This window comes from Cervus canadensis, chromosome 16 (assembly GCF_019320065.1).
Source record: "Cervus canadensis isolate Bull #8, Minnesota chromosome 16, ASM1932006v1, whole genome shotgun sequence".
Classification (NCBI taxonomy): domain Eukaryota; kingdom Metazoa; phylum Chordata; class Mammalia; order Artiodactyla; family Cervidae; genus Cervus; species Cervus canadensis.
The window spans coordinates 27002609-27024448 of NC_057401.1; the positions used below are offsets into that span (position 1 = coordinate 27002609).

At 36.3% G+C, this 21840-nt stretch overlaps 1 protein-coding gene across 4 annotated transcripts in view; it reads right to left on the reverse strand.

Annotated features, from left to right (window-relative positions):
- PARP8 (poly(ADP-ribose) polymerase family member 8) overlaps window positions 1-21840 on the reverse strand; it is a 187786-nt gene that overhangs the window by 12739 nt on the left and 153207 nt on the right. For all 4 annotated transcript variants that reach the window (XM_043488453.1, XM_043488451.1, XM_043488454.1 and 1 more), the window contains 10 exons: window positions 21424-21516; window positions 14512-14637; window positions 13197-13262; window positions 10734-10801; window positions 9005-9053; window positions 7789-7901; window positions 7483-7555; window positions 6007-6076; window positions 1677-1750; window positions 282-351 (listed from right to left, as the gene is read on the reverse strand). In XM_043488453.1, the coding sequence (XP_043344388.1) occupies window positions 282-351; window positions 1677-1750; window positions 6007-6076; window positions 7483-7555; window positions 7789-7901; window positions 9005-9053; window positions 10734-10801; window positions 13197-13262; window positions 14512-14637; window positions 21424-21516 (802 nt within the window). The remainder of the gene's footprint in view (window positions 1-281; window positions 352-1676; window positions 1751-6006; window positions 6077-7482; window positions 7556-7788; window positions 7902-9004; window positions 9054-10733; window positions 10802-13196; window positions 13263-14511; window positions 14638-21423; window positions 21517-21840) is intronic.

Genomic DNA, 21840 nt, shown 5'->3' on the forward strand with positions numbered 1-21840 from the left:
TATAGATGAACAATAGAGATGAACAATACTTGATCAAAAAGAGATAATTACTCTTCTGAGATAGCTGTCAAGAATAAAATATAGCACTGTTTGAAACCTTGCCAGTTCTGCTCTTTGTTTTAACCTTGATGATCTCTGCTGTGTTTTCCATCTATGCTCTTTGTCATAAGAAACAAAGCTTTCACTAGTCCATTATGAGCATTTTGTAAACACACTTAAATTCTTAAATACTGTTAAGATAGAGAATAAACGCTATGAGGATTATAAAACTTTCAACTTACCTTCACATAAGGCTATGCATTTTAAGTTACGGCTTTGCAGGAACTGGGATTGTTGTCCTTTCTTCTGTGACTAAATTCCAAAAGAATTTAAAAATTAGAGTAAAAATGGAACAGTCACTCAAGTGAAAAGAATCATCATTAAAATGTAATCATCACTAAGATAGCTCCAGAGTTTTAAAAAATGGCCTTCTCAACTAGCAGTAATATCCTTGAGTTCTCTGTTAATGTCAATCTATATTTGTTACATCACTTAATTTCTGTACATAATCATAATTACATCACTTTCAAAATAAGTGACCTGAAAATACTTAAAGTTCAGTAGCCCCACAACACAGAATCAGAACTCAAATTTAGTTTTACTGGAAGTCTAGCATCTCTATTTATAGGGAAACAAAGCTGCATTATCTTTTCAAACATTACAATCAATTTTTCTAGATCACCTAACTATTTAAAATCAACCCATTTTTATAACACATTAAGCCACAGAGGTTTCAGAAACATCTTATGTAGAAACTCTGGGGGTTTGTTTTTGTTTTCAGATATTAGATTAGCTACACTCTTTTTTTTAAAAAAAAAAATCTAAAGTCACATTATTCATCAGATGGATTTTAGTTTTTCCAGAATGCTTGTTTTCTCTGAAACAACAAGGGATTTGTGCTTGCTCTTCTCTATGCCTGGAATGTTCTTTCTCCCAGAGAGCCACATGGCTCATGCACTCATCACTTACGGGTCTTCACTCAACTAGAACCTTCTCAGAGCATTCTTTCCCCATCATCCCATTTAACATTCGTTCTAGTTCCATCTTCAATCCATGGCCTTCAGCATCCCCCTTCCCTGATTTTTATCCAGAAGATTTACCACCATCTAACATTCTACTAAAATAAATATTTAATTAATTATTAAAGTTTTCCTGGATGTGGACCATTTTAAAAATATTTATTGAATTTGTTACTATATTACTTCTGCTTTATGCTTTGGTTTTTTGGTCTGTAGGTATGTGGGATCTTAGTTCCCTGACCAGGGACTGAATCCTCAACCCCTGCATTGGAAGGTAAAGTCCTAACCACTGGACCACCAAGAAGCCCCAAATTTAATTTACTTATAACCACTCAGTAGAATGCAGGTTTCAAGAGGATTTGTCTATTATACACTATCACTATAGCTCAATGACTAGGAGCTGTCCAGCATTTTAGTAGAAGCTCAATAAATATTTGCTGCATACTGATTGAATAAAGGCATCTGAGTGATTATATTTTAGGGTGAGTTTTGTTTCTGTATAAGTATCGCCTAAAATAATTTTGCAGATTTAAAAAGCCTGAGTATTTATCAAACTCTTGCTGGCTAAGGGCGCTAGAGTTCACCCATCAGAGACAGCCACCCAAGTTGCTACAATACCTGGGATGCATTGCTGTTTTTACTGCTTGAAGCCGGCTCATCCTTGGCCGACACCTTCTGCTTCTTGTTCATCCCTAAAAACATTAGCAAAGTAATAATTTAGGGACAAAGCTGTATGATGCAGCTCAAAATACAATCCATATACACTGCCAAGTTCCATTTTAGGCCAAGGCTTGACAGCATCAAGGCACAGACGGTCACAAAGGGCTCCTGAAGGAGCAGCCACTGTGCCCTGAGCAAGGAGGGTGGAAAGTCAGTGGGTTTGGAAGTTCTGGTCAAGTTACAAAGTGGAAAATACAGTTTGTTTTTCTTTGTGTTGAAAAGAAGGATAGGATCACCTCTTGCATAAAGTTGATATAATCAGAAAATTTTTTAAACTTGATTTTAAAAGGCTTTTAGGACCAAACTTTCATTCTTATCATCTGGTGATGAGAAAATAGATAAGGGATGGGAAATAGGAACAATTTTTAAAAAATATTAATATTGCCACTTCATGAGTTGCTGATATATGCTCAATACCTATAGAATTTACTATTCCTCTTAATAAAGGAAAACTAAGTCCTTTTGTATATGATACAAATCTTACCAGACTCTGTGTAACTCCATGGCTTTTTTACTGTGAAATATTTCAGACAAAACAGAAATAAAATTCCTATCTGTTTAGAATAGGTAGATTTGTAGCTATACTTAATAAAAAAAAATGCTCATCTACTATCCTGAAGTTGAGATGCCTATTTGTTGCTGTTTCAATAAAAGGCTTAATGAAAATGGGTAAAGTCTATGGGCCAAATTGCAAGTGGTATGACGTAAGCATTTTCCAAAGCAGACATTCCCCCAGAGATGCAGAAGTAGGTGGAGTCAAGTTGAGAAACAGGCTGAAGGTTTCAGAGGCAGTTCTGAGGGAAGTGAAAGTGTGTTAGTCGCTCAGTCATGTTTGACTCTTTGCAACCCCATGGCCTGTAGCTCTCCAGGCTCCTCTGTCCATGGGAATCTCCAGGCAAGAATACTGGAGTGGGTAGCCATTCCCTTCTCCAGGGGATCTTCCCAACCTAGGGATTGAACCCAGGTCTCCTGCATTGCAGGCAGATTCTTTACCGCCTGAGTCACCAGGGAAGCCCTATCTAAGGGAAAGGCAGAGGCTATTATATGTGGACACTGGTCTGCTCTCTACCTCCTATACCTACAGCCTTCAAAACCAAGTATGAAGGTACTTGAACTTATGGTAGAGGTTCTTACTTTTTCTTTTCAGATCAAGGACACTTAAAGAATTGGATGAAAGCTATGGAACCTCTTTCCAGATAGATGCACATTCACACAGACAAATTTCACATTCATTTGTATCCCCCACAAACCTTTCCATGAACCCATCTAAAGAGTCTGTACACCAGGATATGAAGCCGAAAATCGCAACACTTGGTGATTTGTTGTGTTTTTCTTATCTATGCCGAGGTTGCATTTATTTATTAAAACTGGTTTTACATTACTTTTTTATTGTGTTCTGGTTTAGTTAGATTTAGAATCTGACTTAAGCTGATTTGAATCATCTTCTCCACTGAACTACGTTATTTTCTTTCCTATACTATCTTATTCTTCTGATATTTATTTTCCTAGTGTTATTTGGGCATACTGTATTTTCAAAGATCACTGCAACAATATTTCTCAACAATATGCTTTTCAACTATGTGACTTCGCTGCTCTTTCATCAGGAAATGGAGTTTAAATCCCCCAGCCCTTGAATCTGGAGGGCCTTGTGACTGCTCTGACCAGTATCTGTATACGGGAAGTGACACCATGTGGCTTCTGACACTGAGTCATAGCAGGCATACATGTCCTCTTAGGACATGTACTCTGGAAAGGTGAGGATAGAACTCTGAGAAATCAGATGCTGTGGCTGAAAGAGTATAAACGTGGAGAAAGGAATCAGAGAGGTGAGCCTAGTTAATGCTCCCCTAGTTATCAGACCTCTCTAAGTCTCGTTTCCTACAACATGACGATCATAAGACTTACCATACAGACACCACATGAACATCTCCTGAAGCTGTTTAATAGAATCATGTAACCCCCCCACACACACAAGCACATAAGCAAAACCAATCATATATGTGCAGGCATACAGAATGCCAAACATAAAAGCATTTAAAAGTCTAAAGGGAAATGCAGTAAACACTGACACTGTAGGAAAGGAGGAAAATTTTTCATCTGTTATTTTATACCATTCTGTGTAGTTTCAATTTCTTAACAAAGAGCATAATTCAGTTCAGTTCAGTTGCTCAGTCGTGTCCGACTCTTTGCAACCCCATGAACCGCAGCATGCCAGGCCTCCCTGTCCATCACCAACTCCCGGAGTCCACCCAAACCCATGTCCATTGAGTCGGTGACGCCATTCAACCATCTCATCCTCTGTCGGCCCCTTCTCCTCCTGCCCCCAATCCCTCCCAGCATCAGGGTCTTTTCAAATGGGTCAGCTCTTCGCATGAGGTGGACAAAGTATTAGAGTTTCAGGTTCAACAGCAGACCTTCCAATGTACACCCAGGACTGATGTCCTTGAGGATGGACTGGTTGGATCTCCTTGCAGTCCAAGGGACTCTCAAGAGTCTTCTCTAACACCACAGTTCAAAAGCATCAATTCTTCAGCGCTCAGCCTTCTTTATAATCCAACTCTCATATCCATACATGACCACTGGAAAAACCATAGCCTTGACTAGATGGACCTTTGTTGGCAAAGTAATGTCTCTGCTTTGTAATATGCTATCTAGGTTGGTCATAACTTTCCTTCCAAGGAGTAAGCGTCTTTTAATTTCATGGCTGAAATCACCATCTGCAGTGATTTTGGAGCCCAGAAAAATAAAGTCTGACACTGTTTTCACAGTTTCCCCATCTATTTGCCATGAAGTGATGGGACCAGATGCCATGATCTTAGTTTTCAGAATGTTGAGCTTTAAGCCAACTTTTTCACTCTCCTCTTTCACTTTCGTCAAGAGGCTCTTTGGTGCTTCTTCACTTTCTGCCATAATGGTGGTGTCATCTGCATATCTGAGGTTATTGATATTTATCCTGGCAATCTTGATTCCAGCTTGTGCTTCCTCCAGCCCTGCGTTTCTCATGATGTACTCTGCATATAAGTTAAATAAGCAGAGTGACAATATACAGCATTGACGTACTCCTTTTGCTATTTGGAACCAGTCTGTTGTTCCATGTCCAGTTCTAACTGTTGCTTCCTGACCTGCATACAGGTTTCTCAAGAGGCAGGTCAGGTGGTCTGGTATTCCCGTTTCTTTATATTTAAACAATATATTTTTGTTCTAAAAAAAAAAACACCTGATCAAAGTAAAACATTCCAAAGAAATATTGCAAAGAAAAAACACCCCACATTTTTACTACCTAAAGATTACAGATGCTAACAATTTGGTAATCATTCTTGCCATATTTTGAATTCATGAGGCTCCTCCTTAGCACATGCTTTCAATTTATTCCAAAATTAAAACAATCTCACCAAAATATTAACAACAAATTGTCAACAAGTAGTATGGTTTTGAGGGTGTCTTTTTAAACCTAAGTTTTCCATACTATTTAAAACTTTTTTTATGGGATATTTAATAACACAATCCAATTCAATGGACATGAATTTGAGGAAACTCCAGGAAACAGTGAAAGACAGGGAAGCCTGGCGTGCTGCAGTCCACAGGGTCGCAAAGAGTTGGACATGACTGAGGGACTGAACAACATAATGATCCACAGGTAAGAAGTTGGCATGGTACAGAACTACATTCAATGATAGTGGGTTAACTTGTATATAAACTTTACTGTGCTCTCCATAATACTTTGTACATACTGTGTTATCAATGTTTCATGTAGATGGAATAAAAATAGAAATGACTGAAAATTAAAAGTAACATTAAAATTTGTCAGTTTTTGAAATTAACAAAACATATATTCCATATTATACACTAGGGGAAATATTATAAATCTTGGCATGTGAGCTTTGTTTTTATTTCTGACATTTATCAAATGAATTTAATACAAATACATCAAATAAGCTTGTTCACTTGATAAAAAGGTGGTATAGCTCAGTTGGTAAAGAGTCTGCCTGCAATGCAAGAGACCTGGGTTTGATTCTTGGATTAAAGAGAAGGAAATGGAGATAAGAATACCCACTCCAGTATTCTTGTTTGGAGAATCTCACGGACAGAGGACCCTGGCAGGCTACAGTCCTTGGGGTTGCAAGAGTCAGAGGTGACTTAGTGACTAAACCACCACCACCAGCTGGAATATACAACAACAACAGCAAAACCCTAATAAATTGAGGTTAGAAATGGAATACAAGCTTACCTGAGTAACCAAATGATATGCTTGACATTGGACTAAGATAAATTCCACTTCCATACATTGCACCGTGGAGCTAAAATGGAAAGAGGTAGGAGAGGAAGCGGTCAGTTCATGGTTTTAAATGTTAATATTTCACAAGAGAGGACCATCATCTCATGCTGGAACACTTAGCTCTTAGAAAATGTTAAAGCCCTTATTCCAAGGTCTATTTGGAATTTAAAATGAGCACTAATATCTTTGTCCTTAAAATTAAGAATGCATTGATATATGGAAAATGACAGCCAAGGAAAAAAATCCTTAGAAAAGATTTTCCATTCTATCGATGACAGAGAGTCACTTAGTATAATGTACTAGAGTAGTATGTTAATGGCTCTAAAACACTGAAAATAAAACAGGATGAAACATATGTGACAGAAGGTTGATTAGGACTCACCTATTTGTGTATCAGTAAAATATCCTACTCAGATTTTCATTATACAAGTGTCACCCCATTCTTCTCCAAATTTTTCAAGTTACAGAGTGCTTTATTAACTGAAACTCTGACTAGTGTACTACTCAGAACAATAAAAATTCTCTAACATTACTTCCATGTTCTAGGGCCCTCATACCCTTTTTGTTGTGCACCAAATATTAATTCAATCAATTTGTATTTATGGACATTTATATTTAATTGCATCATCCCAACTGTCATCAGAGTTTGTAATTTTGCATTGGTAACTGAGTTGAGGATCTCATTTCCTCACCTCCTTACATCATCAGATAAAAATGAGTGGGGTTGAATGCTGGAGATAAAGGGCATAAAGATGAGGACCACACCCAGTATATCCTGCGCACGTGCTGCCCTGGGGCTTGAAAGGCAGATAGCCGATGGCTCTTTGGCGTCCAGTCTCCACTCTGCTTATTCTTAGCCCTACCTTTTCTTCTGTTAAAGTATTCACAGTGAGATAGTGCTCAAGAAATGTGTGTTGGATTAGCAGAGAGAATTCTTGTAAGGTTTTACCTTTTTTCGGATCATCTTTTTCTTGTCATTGTTGTTCAGTGGCTAAGTTGTGTCTGACTCTTTGAGACCCAACGGCCTGCAGCACGCTAGGCTTCCCTGTCCTTAATTATCTCCCAGAGTTTGCTCAAACTCACGTCCATTGAGTTGGTGATGCTATCCAACCATCTTATCCAATGTCTCTCCCTTTTCCTCCTGCCCTCAATCTTTCCCAGCATCATTTTTCTTTTTTTTTTTCTAATTAAGTTTAAAGTGATTTTACTGTTTCTCATAGGGAAACAATTTTCTTTTCATCCCTATGTTGTATATAGATCAATTCTGCTTGACTTTGTGAAAATTATGCATGTCCATTAGAAAGTCAATGTGATTTTTTAAAGCACACGTGCTTCACTCTTTTGCGAGTAAAAACAACACCAGGACTGCTTACTGAACTCCCATACTGAAGAATCATGAGATCGCGTCAAAGCATTCTCAAAATGTACCTGTAGTCGTGTATTAGAAGCAACAACCAGACCATTCCTCAGGATGGAGTGCCAGTTTTCAATGTGTGAGCCACTAAAGCACAGGCAAAGAAAAGGAAAAGCAAAATCAGGGGTCAACGACATTTTAATGGGGCCACATAATACAAGCCATGGTGCCTTCTCATTGCTCTGAGTTTCCTAGTCAAGTATCATGCAGTGACCGTCCTATGGTAACAACCAACCACTAAAAGAGGATGCTTTCCTCCCCACACATTTATGGACAACTGGGCGGGAAACACACAGCCCTCAACAATAAGCCATACTCACTGAAATGCAAAGGTGCTTCCGAAGAGTTTTTTAGCAGCTCTAAAATTGGATTCTTTGGCTGGTGGACTGCTGAGAAGAAGGAACTGATGGGGTGTGTGCATGAACTTCAGTTGCTGCCATTTAAAATAAGGGCACAGGAAAACATATCAAATTTAATGTATAACAGGCTGATGACAAATTCAAATGTTACTGGTTTAAAAATTATCTATTTTCAAACTATAATAATTTATATTAACAGGATCATTCATTTAAGAAATCCCCTGCATAAGTGATAAATCACATGGAATTGCTGATATGAAGGATAATTCTTTAGGCTAATGGAAAAGGAATAGCAGACAGACAATCCAAAGTCATTTATATTTAGCTTTGGAATATGCTATGTAATCACATTCAAGCAGATCTGCCTTCCTAATTACATTTCTTTTTGAGACATTTATTATTGAATTCCTTAAGTATCCACAAGCTATTTGACTGGGGAAATATCTGAGTTTGCTAAGCAGAAAAGTTAGTTCAAGATTATAAAATCACAAAAATGATCATCATTATGCCTTATTTGCATATATTTGTAAAATCAGAAATTGCCAACACTCAAATTATAGTTTTCCCCTTTGTTCATATAAAAAAAGTAAAACAGACTCTCTTGAATTAGCTGCTTGATACACTGCTTGACACAAATTTCTAACTGCTGCTCTTTCACCTAAGATTATATGTACTTATATAGGAATCTAACATACAGGAATCTCATAGTTTAGAGATTCAGAGATGACAGACCTGAGATTTTAGATACTGCTCCTGGGTAATGACCAGAACTGAAATCAGACTGCATTAGCTTTTTTTTTTTTTTTTTTAATTATGTAAGCCCATTAGGCCCATAAGTAAGATATCTGGAGTCAGCATCTCCTCTGATATAGAAAAGCGAAGCTCTGCCAACATTAAACTGACACTGATAAAAAGTACGCAATCTCTAGATAATATTCTATCACATGTGGAATAACTAAATGATTTCATATTGACTCAGTTACTTAAAAGCTCAGGACAGCAGCCTGAAATTGAATTTGGTTTCTTGGAAAAACTTGGAACTGGGGCATATATGGTCATTTCAAAGAATTAGGCTTAGCCTGAGTTTCCTTCAATTTTCTGGAGAGGCTGCCTAAAAAAATCACAACCAGTAAGTAGCCCTCCCATTTCTGCATGTATATGTGAAGAAACAACTTACCCTGTTAACTGGCAGTTTCACAATATGTGACCTATTACTTGAAATAACCCTGAAATTAATTAAAATAATCCATCAGTCACAAATATATACCACATATATTTAAAGTTTTTTTCCTCAGTTGGTAAATGATTAATATTTTTGTTGTGACATAAATTGGGTAATAATTTTATCTAATTACATCATTCTGCTTCACTTCCTGAAACAATTTAAAGAGTTGATATAATAAAAAAAGATAATATTTTAATCTACGAAAACACAGAAGCAGCTCTTTAAAATCTACGAGATATAACTTTTAACAACCACAATCTAAGATTAGAACTTGAATCACAATCTGCTTTCTCTGCTCTTCTCTACAATGTCTAACTAAGCATGAGTTTTCATGGAGATTTTTTTCCTTTCTATAAATATTCGAGCATCTTTGCACTGGTTTACAGTGGCTTACAATACAAAATGTTATTAACTGTATGTAAGACAATGAAGTTGAAAAAAATCAAAAGTTTAGGCATTTGAAAGAACTAATTGCTTTATACTTGTCAGCATAGAAAATCATAACTAAACAAATTGTAAAACATGTTAGTAAATTTCCCTCTGCTTGAAAGAAGAGTGACTAAGAAGTTCAAGGAAATGATCACAAATAATTAAAAGTGAAAAATCAAGCTGACTTTAGGGAAAAAAAGAAAGATTGGATGTTTGAGATGTTTGTCTTCATTCTGAGTATGACTTAGCCAAGTGAGAATTTAAAAGGCTAAAAAATAAAAAACTATGTGTTATTTTACTCATCAGAATTTTAATAATAGATTATGAAAGGTACAAAGAAGACAGACTTGTAAAACCTAATTTTTGTCATGATATTACTAGAATAAATTTAATATGCTTTGTAAGCTTCTGTGTAAGTGAAAGTTAACTAATTATGATCATGAGTAGCCAGAGTCTTTCTCCTTTCCTGATCTTTACATATTTTTTAAAAAACTTTCTGGTTTTAGCATAGAATAAATACTCATTCAGATCAATCTTGTATAGTCTTCACATTTGTCTTATTGCAAGATAATCATGATGAATCCCACAGCCTTTAGTTGTCAGTGATTTCAAAGAGACGTACCTAAAACCCTCAAAGATACTATTGGTGAGTAGATACTATTGTTATCTTTTTGCAGATGAGAAATCAGAGGGCAAATTACTTTTTGAAGTAAGTGCTGTAGAGCAAGATGAGTGCTGAACCCACTTCTCAACTGCTCTTAGTCTAACTCTTCTCCTAGCATCCATGCTGAGCTAATGCTGTGGCCCTCACCAGACTTTCTCTGAAACAGAACATCTTGTAGTCATCAAAAGAAGACTTTATCAAATTTATACTCTCTTTGTTATGGGAGCAAATTATACAAAACATACATTTAAGAAAGATTTTCAGTAAGTGTTTGAAACAGTTTGATCACTTAGTTAACTAGAAAATTAAATGAGCCAAAATGGCTTCACCACGTAATACAAATTTTTAAAATCTATAGAGTCAACCACACAGTATATTCGTGTATTGCATATGACAGCATTTTCTTCCCCTTGTGATGTACAAGTTTTAATTAAAGTGAAAGTCATTAAGGACTCTTGGACTGTAAAATCACCAGTCCTCATAGGACTGAGGAACTGTATGTAGCATTGCAGGTCTCCACCCCCCTGCCTTAAAGTAGGCAACAGAAAATGATGCTGTTTTCATTAAGAAGAAAACTAAATTTTATACCATTGCAGTAAGGGATGAGCAAGGGGATCTTGTTTATCCATCTGTTTCTTGATTTCCAGATACGGTGCCTGTAAAAAAAAGTCATTATGCTCCTTGATTTTTCTTAAATTATTTTAACTTTTTTTTTTGCAAAAGGAAAATCACCTTGAACAGGTATGTCTAATCCAGTTTAACGTGAAGACTTGTGGTTGTAACATGATAACAATGACCATTACGCTAGTTGCTTCTCCCCAATATGGCATGAACTCTGACTTTCCATGCTGCACAAAGGACTTGCCAGAACATTTGGATAAGAGGCTTAAATCAAATTTTAACCTGGCTCCCATGCACTGGGCCAAGTCCCTGGACTCCTGCTGAATCTTTGCTCAAGAAAATCCAATGCTGCCAAAACACAAAAGGTACCAACTCACACTGCTAACCATTCAGTAATTCTCTACTTATCTCCTGTGAAATTTCCCAGTTCCCCAAAGTCCCTTATTTTCACTTCTCTGTAGCCCCTTTTTGCTCCCCCTTTGTTTTCACCTTAGAAACCTTTGTCACCTTGTTTTACTCAGAGGTGACCTCAGCTCACACTGCCAATCTCTCTCGTCTACTGCAGTACTTGATTAAATCTGTCTTGCCACCTTTAGAAGTGTATGGTCTCTCTTTGACACTTTTAACTTTTAACTGACATTAAAGCAAAACTTGTAACAGCTATAATCGTGCTCATATCTGAGGGTACTGATGCTGGGTAGATCATTCCATGAAAAATCTGGACAAGATTTATGTAAGAAGACAAGTCCTTCTTTTAAAAGTATTGATGGAATTCACCTAGACAATTAACCTTTTCATAGAACGAAAGGCAATCTGCTTGTGGTAATTTAGGTCTCCTCTATAGGGCAGTACATTCTAGAAAATAGGACAGTATAATGTTATATTTATTTGGAGAGGTTTAAAGCATCTGATGCAATAAAACCTAACAGCATCCTTATGAGGTGTACGCTGAAGGAGGATGAAGTGTTACTCTTTACTATCTCAACAGAGAAGAAACTGAGGCATCAAGCAATCAAGCAAATTGCCCAAGGTCACAAGCCACGTCACTGATGAGGAAATTATACCACGTGGGCCTCCAACCTCCCAAGCTGACACTCAATCATCTCCACTGCCTCCTATTAAAATAGCTTACACATCACCCAGAATAAAGGAGGCAATTCTTGGCACAGAGCTGATCCTCGAGACAGAGTTTGCAGCTATTCTTAAAACCAAGAATGGTCTTTGGTGACTAAAAGTGTATAATTATGGGTAAGGTAGGTTCTTTTGTCCCTGTCAGTGGAAATGCTTTGATTGCTTTCTTTTCCTTATACAAATAATACATAATTTTTTTAAAAGGAATTCAGATAATGTAGAAAGGGCATAGAAAAATTGCTAGAAAGAATGATGGATTTTAAGCAAATAATGTAACCTGTGAATTAAAAGATCTCTTATTTACCATTGTCTGACACCTACTATTTGTTGAATGAATGAATATTTGACTTCATAAATAAGTATCACAAGAATCAAGAATCAAATTTGGGAATATAAAAATGTACTTTATCAGGACATCTGCAAATGGAGTAGATGTGATGGTGGGGGGAGGCGGCATGGCATAGAAGCTTTGTGGGCCCCAAGACTGGAGAAATCACTCTTCCCTCCCCAGAGAAAGGCAATGACTGAGAGGAACACTTATTATAAACCTGGAAGGGCCTCTAGGGCAAGCCTTGAAAGCACCATATGCAAACTGAACCCACAATGCGTGTTGTTGTCAATTACAGGTTATTAATTTCTACTTATAATGATGAGCCCTAAACCTTTCTCCAAGTCTTTGGCAGCAGAAAGGCCTCAATAATTCAATAAGATGTGCTTTTCCAAGTGTTGGACTATAGCCCAGTGACATATTAGACTTTCATAATAAACCCAGATCCTTGCTCATCAAACTCTTCCACCAAAGCCTCCCTAATGGCCAAAAATATAAGCACTCAAGGAGTCTGGTATCTTCCAAAGTTGTTTTGAGATTCTGTATAAATATTCTAAAATATTTATGTGTGATTTATATTTGACAGAATATTTGTTTTTATTTTAACATTAAAATGATGTTTTGAAATTACTACCATTAATTAAAACTGACAGCCTAGGAAGATAGTACCAGATTTAACTTTTGCCTTAAGATATTCTGACAAATTCTCATCTGAGTTTGAGAACAGAGAGTTAGGATTATAATTATGTAATTACCCTCCAAAGTCACAGTGGTAGCATGCCAAAACACTGATGTGATTTCATTAAAACATCCTAGTACAAAACAATTTTAAATTTTTTATGATTTTAATTACACTCACATAATAGAAAAGTCTTCATGTTACTGCATAGTCAGTACTCTCAGATATTTTAAAAAATATAATTTCACTCAAGCAAAACTGAACTGTATAAGACCACAGATGATACACTTACTTGTGTCATCTCTCTAATAGAAGTTATGCTATCCAAGGCTTTCATTACTCGATCATAGTTCTTCTTCTGTTTGAAGGGGGAAAAATAGTATTCACTACAGGCCTTTGCAAGTCTGCACATCACTAGACAAACATATTATTTCTGTACCTGAATTTTCCATCAGGGTCAATTTGAAAGCAATGACTGTGTTGTGTACATAAAAGGGAAGACTTTAATAAGATGGCTCAAGGACATAACATTTATAACTGAGTCAGAGGGAAGAAAAAAGAAAACAATGCCAGTTTTAGTGTAAGTATCAGTACATAAAACCATGTTCAGCTTACAGGGGAAAAACTCTAAGTACAAAAAAGGTATTAGGCTCCTGATTTTTGTTTTCACTACTAAAAAGTTAAGCCATGATGAATAAAGTAAGCACAGAATCCTTCTGAAACACGAAAATCCACTTTAAATCTTGTAATTTCATCTTGCTTTTATTTTCTTTTGATTAGAAGGTTGTTACCAAAAGAGTGTGACTAGTAAGTGTATAAATGACACCATACGCTCAACTGATAATTCATTTTTAAGCATATTGTAAATATGTGTGCCATTTATGAAAGAAGGAAAGTTTTTCCTAGGAAGTTTTATACAGTCATTGTTTCCATAAAATGATTTTAAGATGAGTAATAATAGAAACTGAAGCAATTATGTCTCTCATGCAACTTGAAAATTGTGTGATTTCAGAAGAATTCTGCCTAACCTCCATGAATATTTACGAAATTGGTGTCTCAAGAAATGACAGTTGATCAACAATAGTAATTAAACTTTTAGTAACCTTCAGATAACTGGGGAGTTGGGCGGGGGGAGAGGCAAGAGAGGGTGAAATGAAAATATGAAAGAAAAGGGAAAATTTGTCCCCTTACCCATGATCCTTAAAATGAGACTATATATGTTATAATCTCAAAAAAATATGTAATGAAATTCAAAGTCATATCGACCATTATAAACCAATTGATTATAGCTATTTACCTACCTTCTATGCAGTTGGAATGAGTAAAGATCAGCATGTGAGGGAATTAAATGGGTCTAGTTTCATGACAGTGAAGTTAGGAAAATGATTTAAAGGAGAAAAGGAGAGAAGTAACAGGGTACATGAAAGACAAGGTGGAAGTAAATCAAATTTGTGGAAAAGAATCATATTTGCTAAACAGATACAGAGTTCATGACAGGTCATGGATTTGATGAGACGGTAACATAGCTAAGAAAGAAGAAAGCTAGCGAGACTGAAGTCTCAATTATTATTACAGGAAACGGGTGCTGTGCAGGGGTGATTACTTACCCTGGGGTTGAAGGCCAGCATCTGAGGATCGTTAGGATCTACCACAGAAGGATATGGCTCGAAAATGACAACTTTTCTAGGAGATTCCAATGCAGACCTACACATGGATACTAGTAGATCTACCACCTTGAAATACATACATAAGATAGTTACTACCCTTCAGGTTTTATCAAGAGTTTTGCCATTGTTTCTCCCTCTCATGGTAATTAATTGGAAAGACTCAAGATAGCTATTAATCTCTGAAATCTCTAATTTGTGGCTTCAGACTAAGTTTGACCAAGCTTGACTATTAATTTAAAGTAATTAATATGCGCTGCTTCCAACTACTCACATTTTAATATCTCTGTCTCTAACATGTCTTTGTCACGAACACATACAATGTGCTAACAGTGTTGGAGGCTCTCTGGCAGGTCAGTACATGAGACAGGCCCTTGCTGTTGTGGAATTCACATTTCAATGGAGAAAGTGTGTTGAAAAACAGTTAAACAAATATATGCTTAAAGACAGTTCCTGGCAGTGTTAGATGCTATAAAAAATAAAGCAGGCTTTCGAGACCAAGGCAGTAGAGGGGACTATTTCAGAGTGGCTAGGAAATGTGGTGATGTTTCTACAGAGACATGAACGAAGTGGGAGAGGAAGACGTGTGACTATCTAGGAAGAAACCACGCTGGGTGAAGGAAACTGCAGAGAACGAGTCCGACCTACCCCAAGAAAAAGAATATCCTGACATCATCTCACTTCTTCCTACTCTCCTCTGACATAGGCCATTAAAGAGCTTTGGCTTATTAAGTAAGATGATTTTATTCCTATGTTCTTCCATGATTCTTCTGCAAAATTTTCTAAGAGGCAGTACTATGGAGCAGTTAAGAGCATGGCTCCCTTCCCTAGTTTCCAAAACAATATGCTCTAGCAACCAAATCAAGAAAACCAATACTAAGTAGAGAGAGCTCGTCAGAACACATGTAGCTATAGTGTGATGACAAGAGACCTCATAGGGAAGCAGCTGACTTAATCTTTTTAAGGAGAGATACCGCCAGAAAGTTCTGAAACAGGCATTTAAACAATGCACAATAAGAGCAGGACAATTTTTGCTTCTTAAAATGTGGCTAATGAGGAGGCATTGTGGCCTAATGACAGTACGGCTCACTCTGTTGTGTGTGTACTCACAAAACACATCCACCCAATCACAGCATCCAAGATTCCCAGGGGCTGAAAACAGTTAGCAACACTCAAGCCACAGGGCATGGGATCTATAAACAACACACCCCGAAGTACACAGACATAGATACCCCTAGGACTTACTCAGAAAACGGTAAAACCAAAGCAGCTAATATGTCTCTACCACATTATTCCATTTATGTGTGTGTGAGCACACAAACTGGATTATAAGCAACAGGAGTAATAATAAAGATATAATACACCAGTCCAAGTTTGATGCATGAAACAGGGCACTCAAAGCCGGTGCGCCAGGACAACCCTGAGGGATGGGATGGGGAGGCAGGCGAGGGGGGTTTCAGGATGGGGGACACGTGTACACCCATGGCTCATTCATGTCAATGTATGGCAAAAACCACTACAATATTCTAAAGTAATTAGCCTCCAATTAAAATAAATTAATCAATTTTAAAAAATAATAAAGATGTAATAAAACCCTCCTTTTTGTTTTCCTCTCCCATACCCACACCCCTTCTACCCCAGAAAGATGCACCTTAACCCAGATACAAACTATTTTCAGCATTATCTGACCTGTTAGTAAAGTAAAACCCAAGCAAGAATTTCCAAGAAAGACTCATCAGTAAGATAAAAGAGCCTTTTTTAAAACTTTTGGAATCAAGAATTGGTATAATTTTATAAATATCTTTAAAAATTATATGGCATAGTATGCATTTGAAGCTTTGTAAAAATATATGCCCTTTATGTATGTGGTCAAATAATCTTGACAAGGGTGCCAAGCAAGACCACTTAATGGGAAGAGGAAAGTCTTTTCTACAAATGATGATGAAAAAACTGCATATACACAAGCAGGAGAATGAAGCTGGGCCCTTACTTTACACTGCACACAAAAATTAACTAAAGCAGAATAAAAATCTAAACACATAAAGCCTTAAACTATAAAATTTCTATAAGAAAACTTTATGACAGGGGAAAAGCTTCATGACATTGAATTTGACAATGATTTTGTAGATATAAAACCAAAGACATGGGCAACAAAAACAAAAATTGACAGTACAACTATACCAAACTTAACTTTTATCATCAAAGGATAAAATCAGGAGAGTGAAAAAAGCAACACAGGATGGGAGAAAATATTTGCAAATAATTTATCTGATAAGTGGTTATATCCAAAGTACATAAAGTACTCCTATAACTCACCAACAGAAGATTATATACTTTGATTTTAAAATGGGCAAAAGAACTAAATAGACATTTCTTTTAAGAAGATATGCATGTGGCCAAAAATCATATGAAAAATACTCAACATCACCAGTCATCAGAGAAATGTAAATCAAAACCACAATGAGATATGACCTCACAACCATCAGGATGACTATTATCAAGAAACCAGAAAATACAAAGTGTTGGTGAGCATATGGAGAAATTGGTACCTTTGTGCAGGGTTGATGGGATTGTAAAATGGTGCAACAACTGCAGAAAACAGTCTGGAGTTTCCTCTAAAGAGGTAAAAATTGAAATTTCATAAGCATCCTGCTGAAAGTGACTATCCTACCTCTGGGTACATATCCAAAAGAATTAAAATGAAAACATCTTTAAGAGATGCTTGTACACCCATGTTTACAGCAGCATCATACACAACAGACAAGAGATGAAAGCAACCAAAATATCCATTGATGGATGGATGGATAAACAAAATGCTATAGACACATATAATGGAATATTATTTAGCCTAAAGAAGGAAAAGTCAGTCACCTCTTACAAAATGGATGAACCTTGAGGACATTATGCTAAGTGAATAAGCCAGTCACAAAAAGTCAGATACTACTGACTACTATCATGAAACATCTAAAGTAATCAGATTCACAGAAACAGAAAGAATGGGATGGGGGTAGGGGAAAATGGGAGTGTCTGAACAGGTGTAGAGTTTCAACTCTGCAAGATGAAAATGTTACAGAAATCTATATTTTACAACAATGTGAATATATTTAACACTACTGAACTGTGCATTTAAAAATGATTAGTATAGTAAATTTTATGTTGTCTTTTTTACAACAATAAAAAAGGCAAAAGTGGATACAATAATAACCTGGTAAATGTTCCTCTTTCAATCAAATATTTTAATTAAACACCTTGAGCCAAAAGTTTCAAATCAAAACTATCCAAATAACCGCATTGCTTTGCCAATAATTTCAAAGTAAATTATAATGAAAATAATAGATGTCAGGGTAGAGAATTTAACTAATAGAATATTTTTGTTAATATACATATTAAACTAACTTCAAAGTAACAGTGCAACTACTCTGGCAAAATTCCGTGCTGTCCACCAAAGTTTCATATGTCTTTGCTTTCAAGGTATAATAGGGCTACTGCTTGGAAGCAACTGCTCTGCAAGCAATATGTCTACCCTTTTTGTCTGCATCAGACCACATGACTGATCTTAACCCATGGACAGTGAGCAGAAAGGGGCTGAGTTGATGGACAGACAGTGCTCCTTTCCTCTCTCCCCCTCTACTATAAACCACATGTTGAAAACACAGCAGACCCACATGGTGGACCGAATCCGTTTCCTTCAATGATCAGAGCTACCCAACAAACATTCTAACCAGACAGTTGTGTGAGTCAGAAATAAAAGTATACCATATTAATAGTTTATCTATTATAGAAGTCAGATTGGGAATCTTGGCACAAAGAAAGGTTTATACTACAGTTTTTGAATTTGTATTCTGTTTGCATATGAGAACTTTTCCATGGAATAAAATGTTTTTTTGGAGAAGAGGTGAATTTAAAATTGTAGACCACTGGCTTTCAAGCATTTCAATAGTAATTCCTTTTTAAGAAAATTGTATGCAAGAGCCCCAGTACATAAAAGAAATAAAATAAAATGGAGCTGCCTTCTGGTTAAAGCAGTATCTGGAGGCCTGGAATTCCAGCTGTTGATACACTCTCATCCCAGACCAGTCTCCTGCAGATCCCTCTAAGGAATGTTCATGTAACCTCCAGAGCTCCTCAGAGCCCCATGAAAAATTCAAGAGTCAGCTGATGAAACAAGACTACAGAGATACAGTGCTATTTAGAAAAAGAATCCATTTACACGTAATCTCTAAGATTTCAACCAGAATACTGGGGTATATCTTTAAAAAGGTTAAAAGAATATTCTGCATTGGCATTCCAGTAGAATCACTAAATTCTCTAAATTTTTTGGGGGGGTATTGATCTTTAGAGCGGAATCATTAAATTGATCTAAGTGAAAACTTGTGCTTTGTTACTATCATTACATAATCCAAACGTAATTTCACTTTAAGATCCACTATTTTTAGACATGTATCCATAATAGGGGAAAAAAGAACCTATTATTCTATCAACTTAGCCTACTGTTAAGAGGTTAAGTTTCCTTCTAATCAATTATGTCTTATTTCTAGGCTTTACTTTCTTCCCTGCTTAAGCTGTATGAGACACAATTTACATCCAGTAAAATGCTTAAATGTTAACCATACTACTCAAATGATTATACATATATACATATATATACACGTGAAAATACATTTATTTGTATATGTATATTTACATACACATGTGTAAAGTTTATTTTTACACAGCTATAAATAGCATATATTAAAGTATCTTTTCTTTTTTTGAGCAGTATTAGTTTCCAAGGGATGAGAAAACCTTTTACATTAAAAAAAAAAAAGACTCACCACAGTCAGATACATTTGAGAAACCCTCAAAGTATAGGCCAGTCATTTTCTTCAGTTTTAGAGATTCTTAGAGCTTTTAGTATGCAGATTTGCACACACTAGATGCAAACGTAATATTAAGCTGGATTTTTAAAGTTTATTTTAACCATGGAATCATTTTTTCCATATCACAACTGGTCAATGTTCTACTGTTTGCATCATTTTCATTTGTAATTCATTACATCACAAATACTGCCCTTAAAATTTCATCAAGTGTTGGCATCTCAGTTTAGCTCATCAGTGAAATAATTAGGTTAAGGGAGTGTAAGTCCACGAGGCCCGGGCTGTCTGTGTTAACGGCTTTATCTTGGTACCACCTGTTACACAGCGGGCATCTGATATTTACTGCAATGATGACCGTATGTCTCTTGTATGATCATTCTTCCCACCCATCTTTGTGAATTTTTTAAACTTCTCTTACATTTAGCTTCCTTTGATTTTTAGTGAAGGTAAATATTTTCTCATGTTTCTTTACTAACTACAGGTTCATATTTGTGAATTGTGCATTCATTTGCTGTATTAATTTGTAATGATATTCATGTTTTTCCTCTCAATTTTTATGAGCTTCCATGTAATTAAGTTAGTAGCAAAATACACTTTTTCAAAATTAGCTCCTAGTGCTCACTATTTTTTCAAATAAAAGATAAAAAATATGTATGGACTCAGATCTGTTATTTTTTTCTTTATGATTTCTTATATGTGCATAAATGCATGAACCCGATGCCCTACATAAGCTGTACATGCTTAATTTGACTCTTCTCCAGTTGAGATATAATACTTTTAAACATTTACAAAGTAATACTTAAACTTTTAAAGTTTAAGCTTTCAGAATTTGATTTTGCACACAAGTGTAAAGACCTAAAAGTGTTTTTTCCCACCATGTTGCAAGTCAGTTGTTTCCATCACACAAAATCATTTTTATTTATGGCATGATGTGATACTTCCTTTAATATACAAAAAATCTATTTAAAACACGAGCAATTATGGGGATTGTCGGGCTTTCTAGTCAGTACTCTCCTTGCCAGTACTGTATTTTGATAAAATACTACAGGATTACATAATACGGTTTTGTATTTGGTTGGTCTGCTGCTGCTAAGTCGCTTCAGTCGTGTCCGACTCTGAGCGACCCCATAGACGGCAGCCCACCAGGCCCCCCCCGTCCCTGGGATTCTCCAGGCAAGAACACTGGAGGGGGTTGCCATTTCTTTCTGCAATGCATAAAAGTGAAAAGTGAAAGTGAAGTCGGACTCTTCGCAACCCCATGACTGCAGCCTACCAGGCTCCTCCGTCCATGGGATTTTCCAGGCAAGAGTACTGGAGTGGGTTGCCATTGCCTTCTCCATTGGTTGGTCTAGCCTCTCTTAATTAACATTCATTATTTTTTTATTTTTGGAATTTTTCTCCTCTATTAGTATTTCAGTCATGTTCAATGAATGAACAAAAACTAGTTGAAATTTTAATGAAATTGCATGATGTAATACATTTTGGCATCTTAACAACTGATTTTGTTTTTTTCCTTTCCAGAAACATGGGACTCTGCTCTACTTTTAAGTTTTTTCTTTGTTTTTATATTTTTTCTTCCTGTTATAAACACTACTATTGTAAAACTGAATGCTCTCTTTTTATTACCTGTTCTGCCCATTATCTTTTCACCTAAGTTTTAAAAATAAATTGGCTTCCATTTTATGGCACTGTAACTTTACAAATAAATTTTACATAATGCAAGTGCAAGGGTTTCAGTATCTCAGTTTCACCATATAAAAAAGAAATGCAATTATTTTTCAAACAATTAAAGTTGGTTTAACTTCTCCTCTTGCCAACTGTGAAATGACAAAACACATTAGATAAAGTTGGCAAACTGCAGTGTCTATCTAAAAATATCAAATGCCGGGTTGCTTTTTCAATGTATCAAGAAACTATCAAAAATTTGCCCCCAAAGAAGGGCAGAATAAATAATGTTTTCACATCCAAATATAAAATAATTAGTATCATGTGTTAGTACCTGAGCTCCAGTTGCTATTTCATCAGCAGCTTCATTCATTACTCCCAGGGTTTGAAAAGCAAATACACACAGCTCTCGTTCACACACTGTAGGCTACAAAAGAAAGGGGAATCAATTCAACATTTTTTTTTTACCATCTTCCAATTCCTAAATTAAATGTATGATATTCTTTATAATGAATATAAAATGCAAAGTTTTAGAATATTATTAATAAAGAGGAAGAGGGGCTTTCCTGGTAGCTCAGTGCTGAAGAATTGGTCGGCCAATGCAGAAGACACGGGTTCTATTTGTGACCCACGAGGATCCCACATGATGCAGCACAACTAAGTCTGAGGCGCCACAACTACTGAACCTCTGCTCTAGAGCTGGGGAGCCGCATCTGCTGAAGCCCACCCATCCAGAGCCCATGCTCCACAA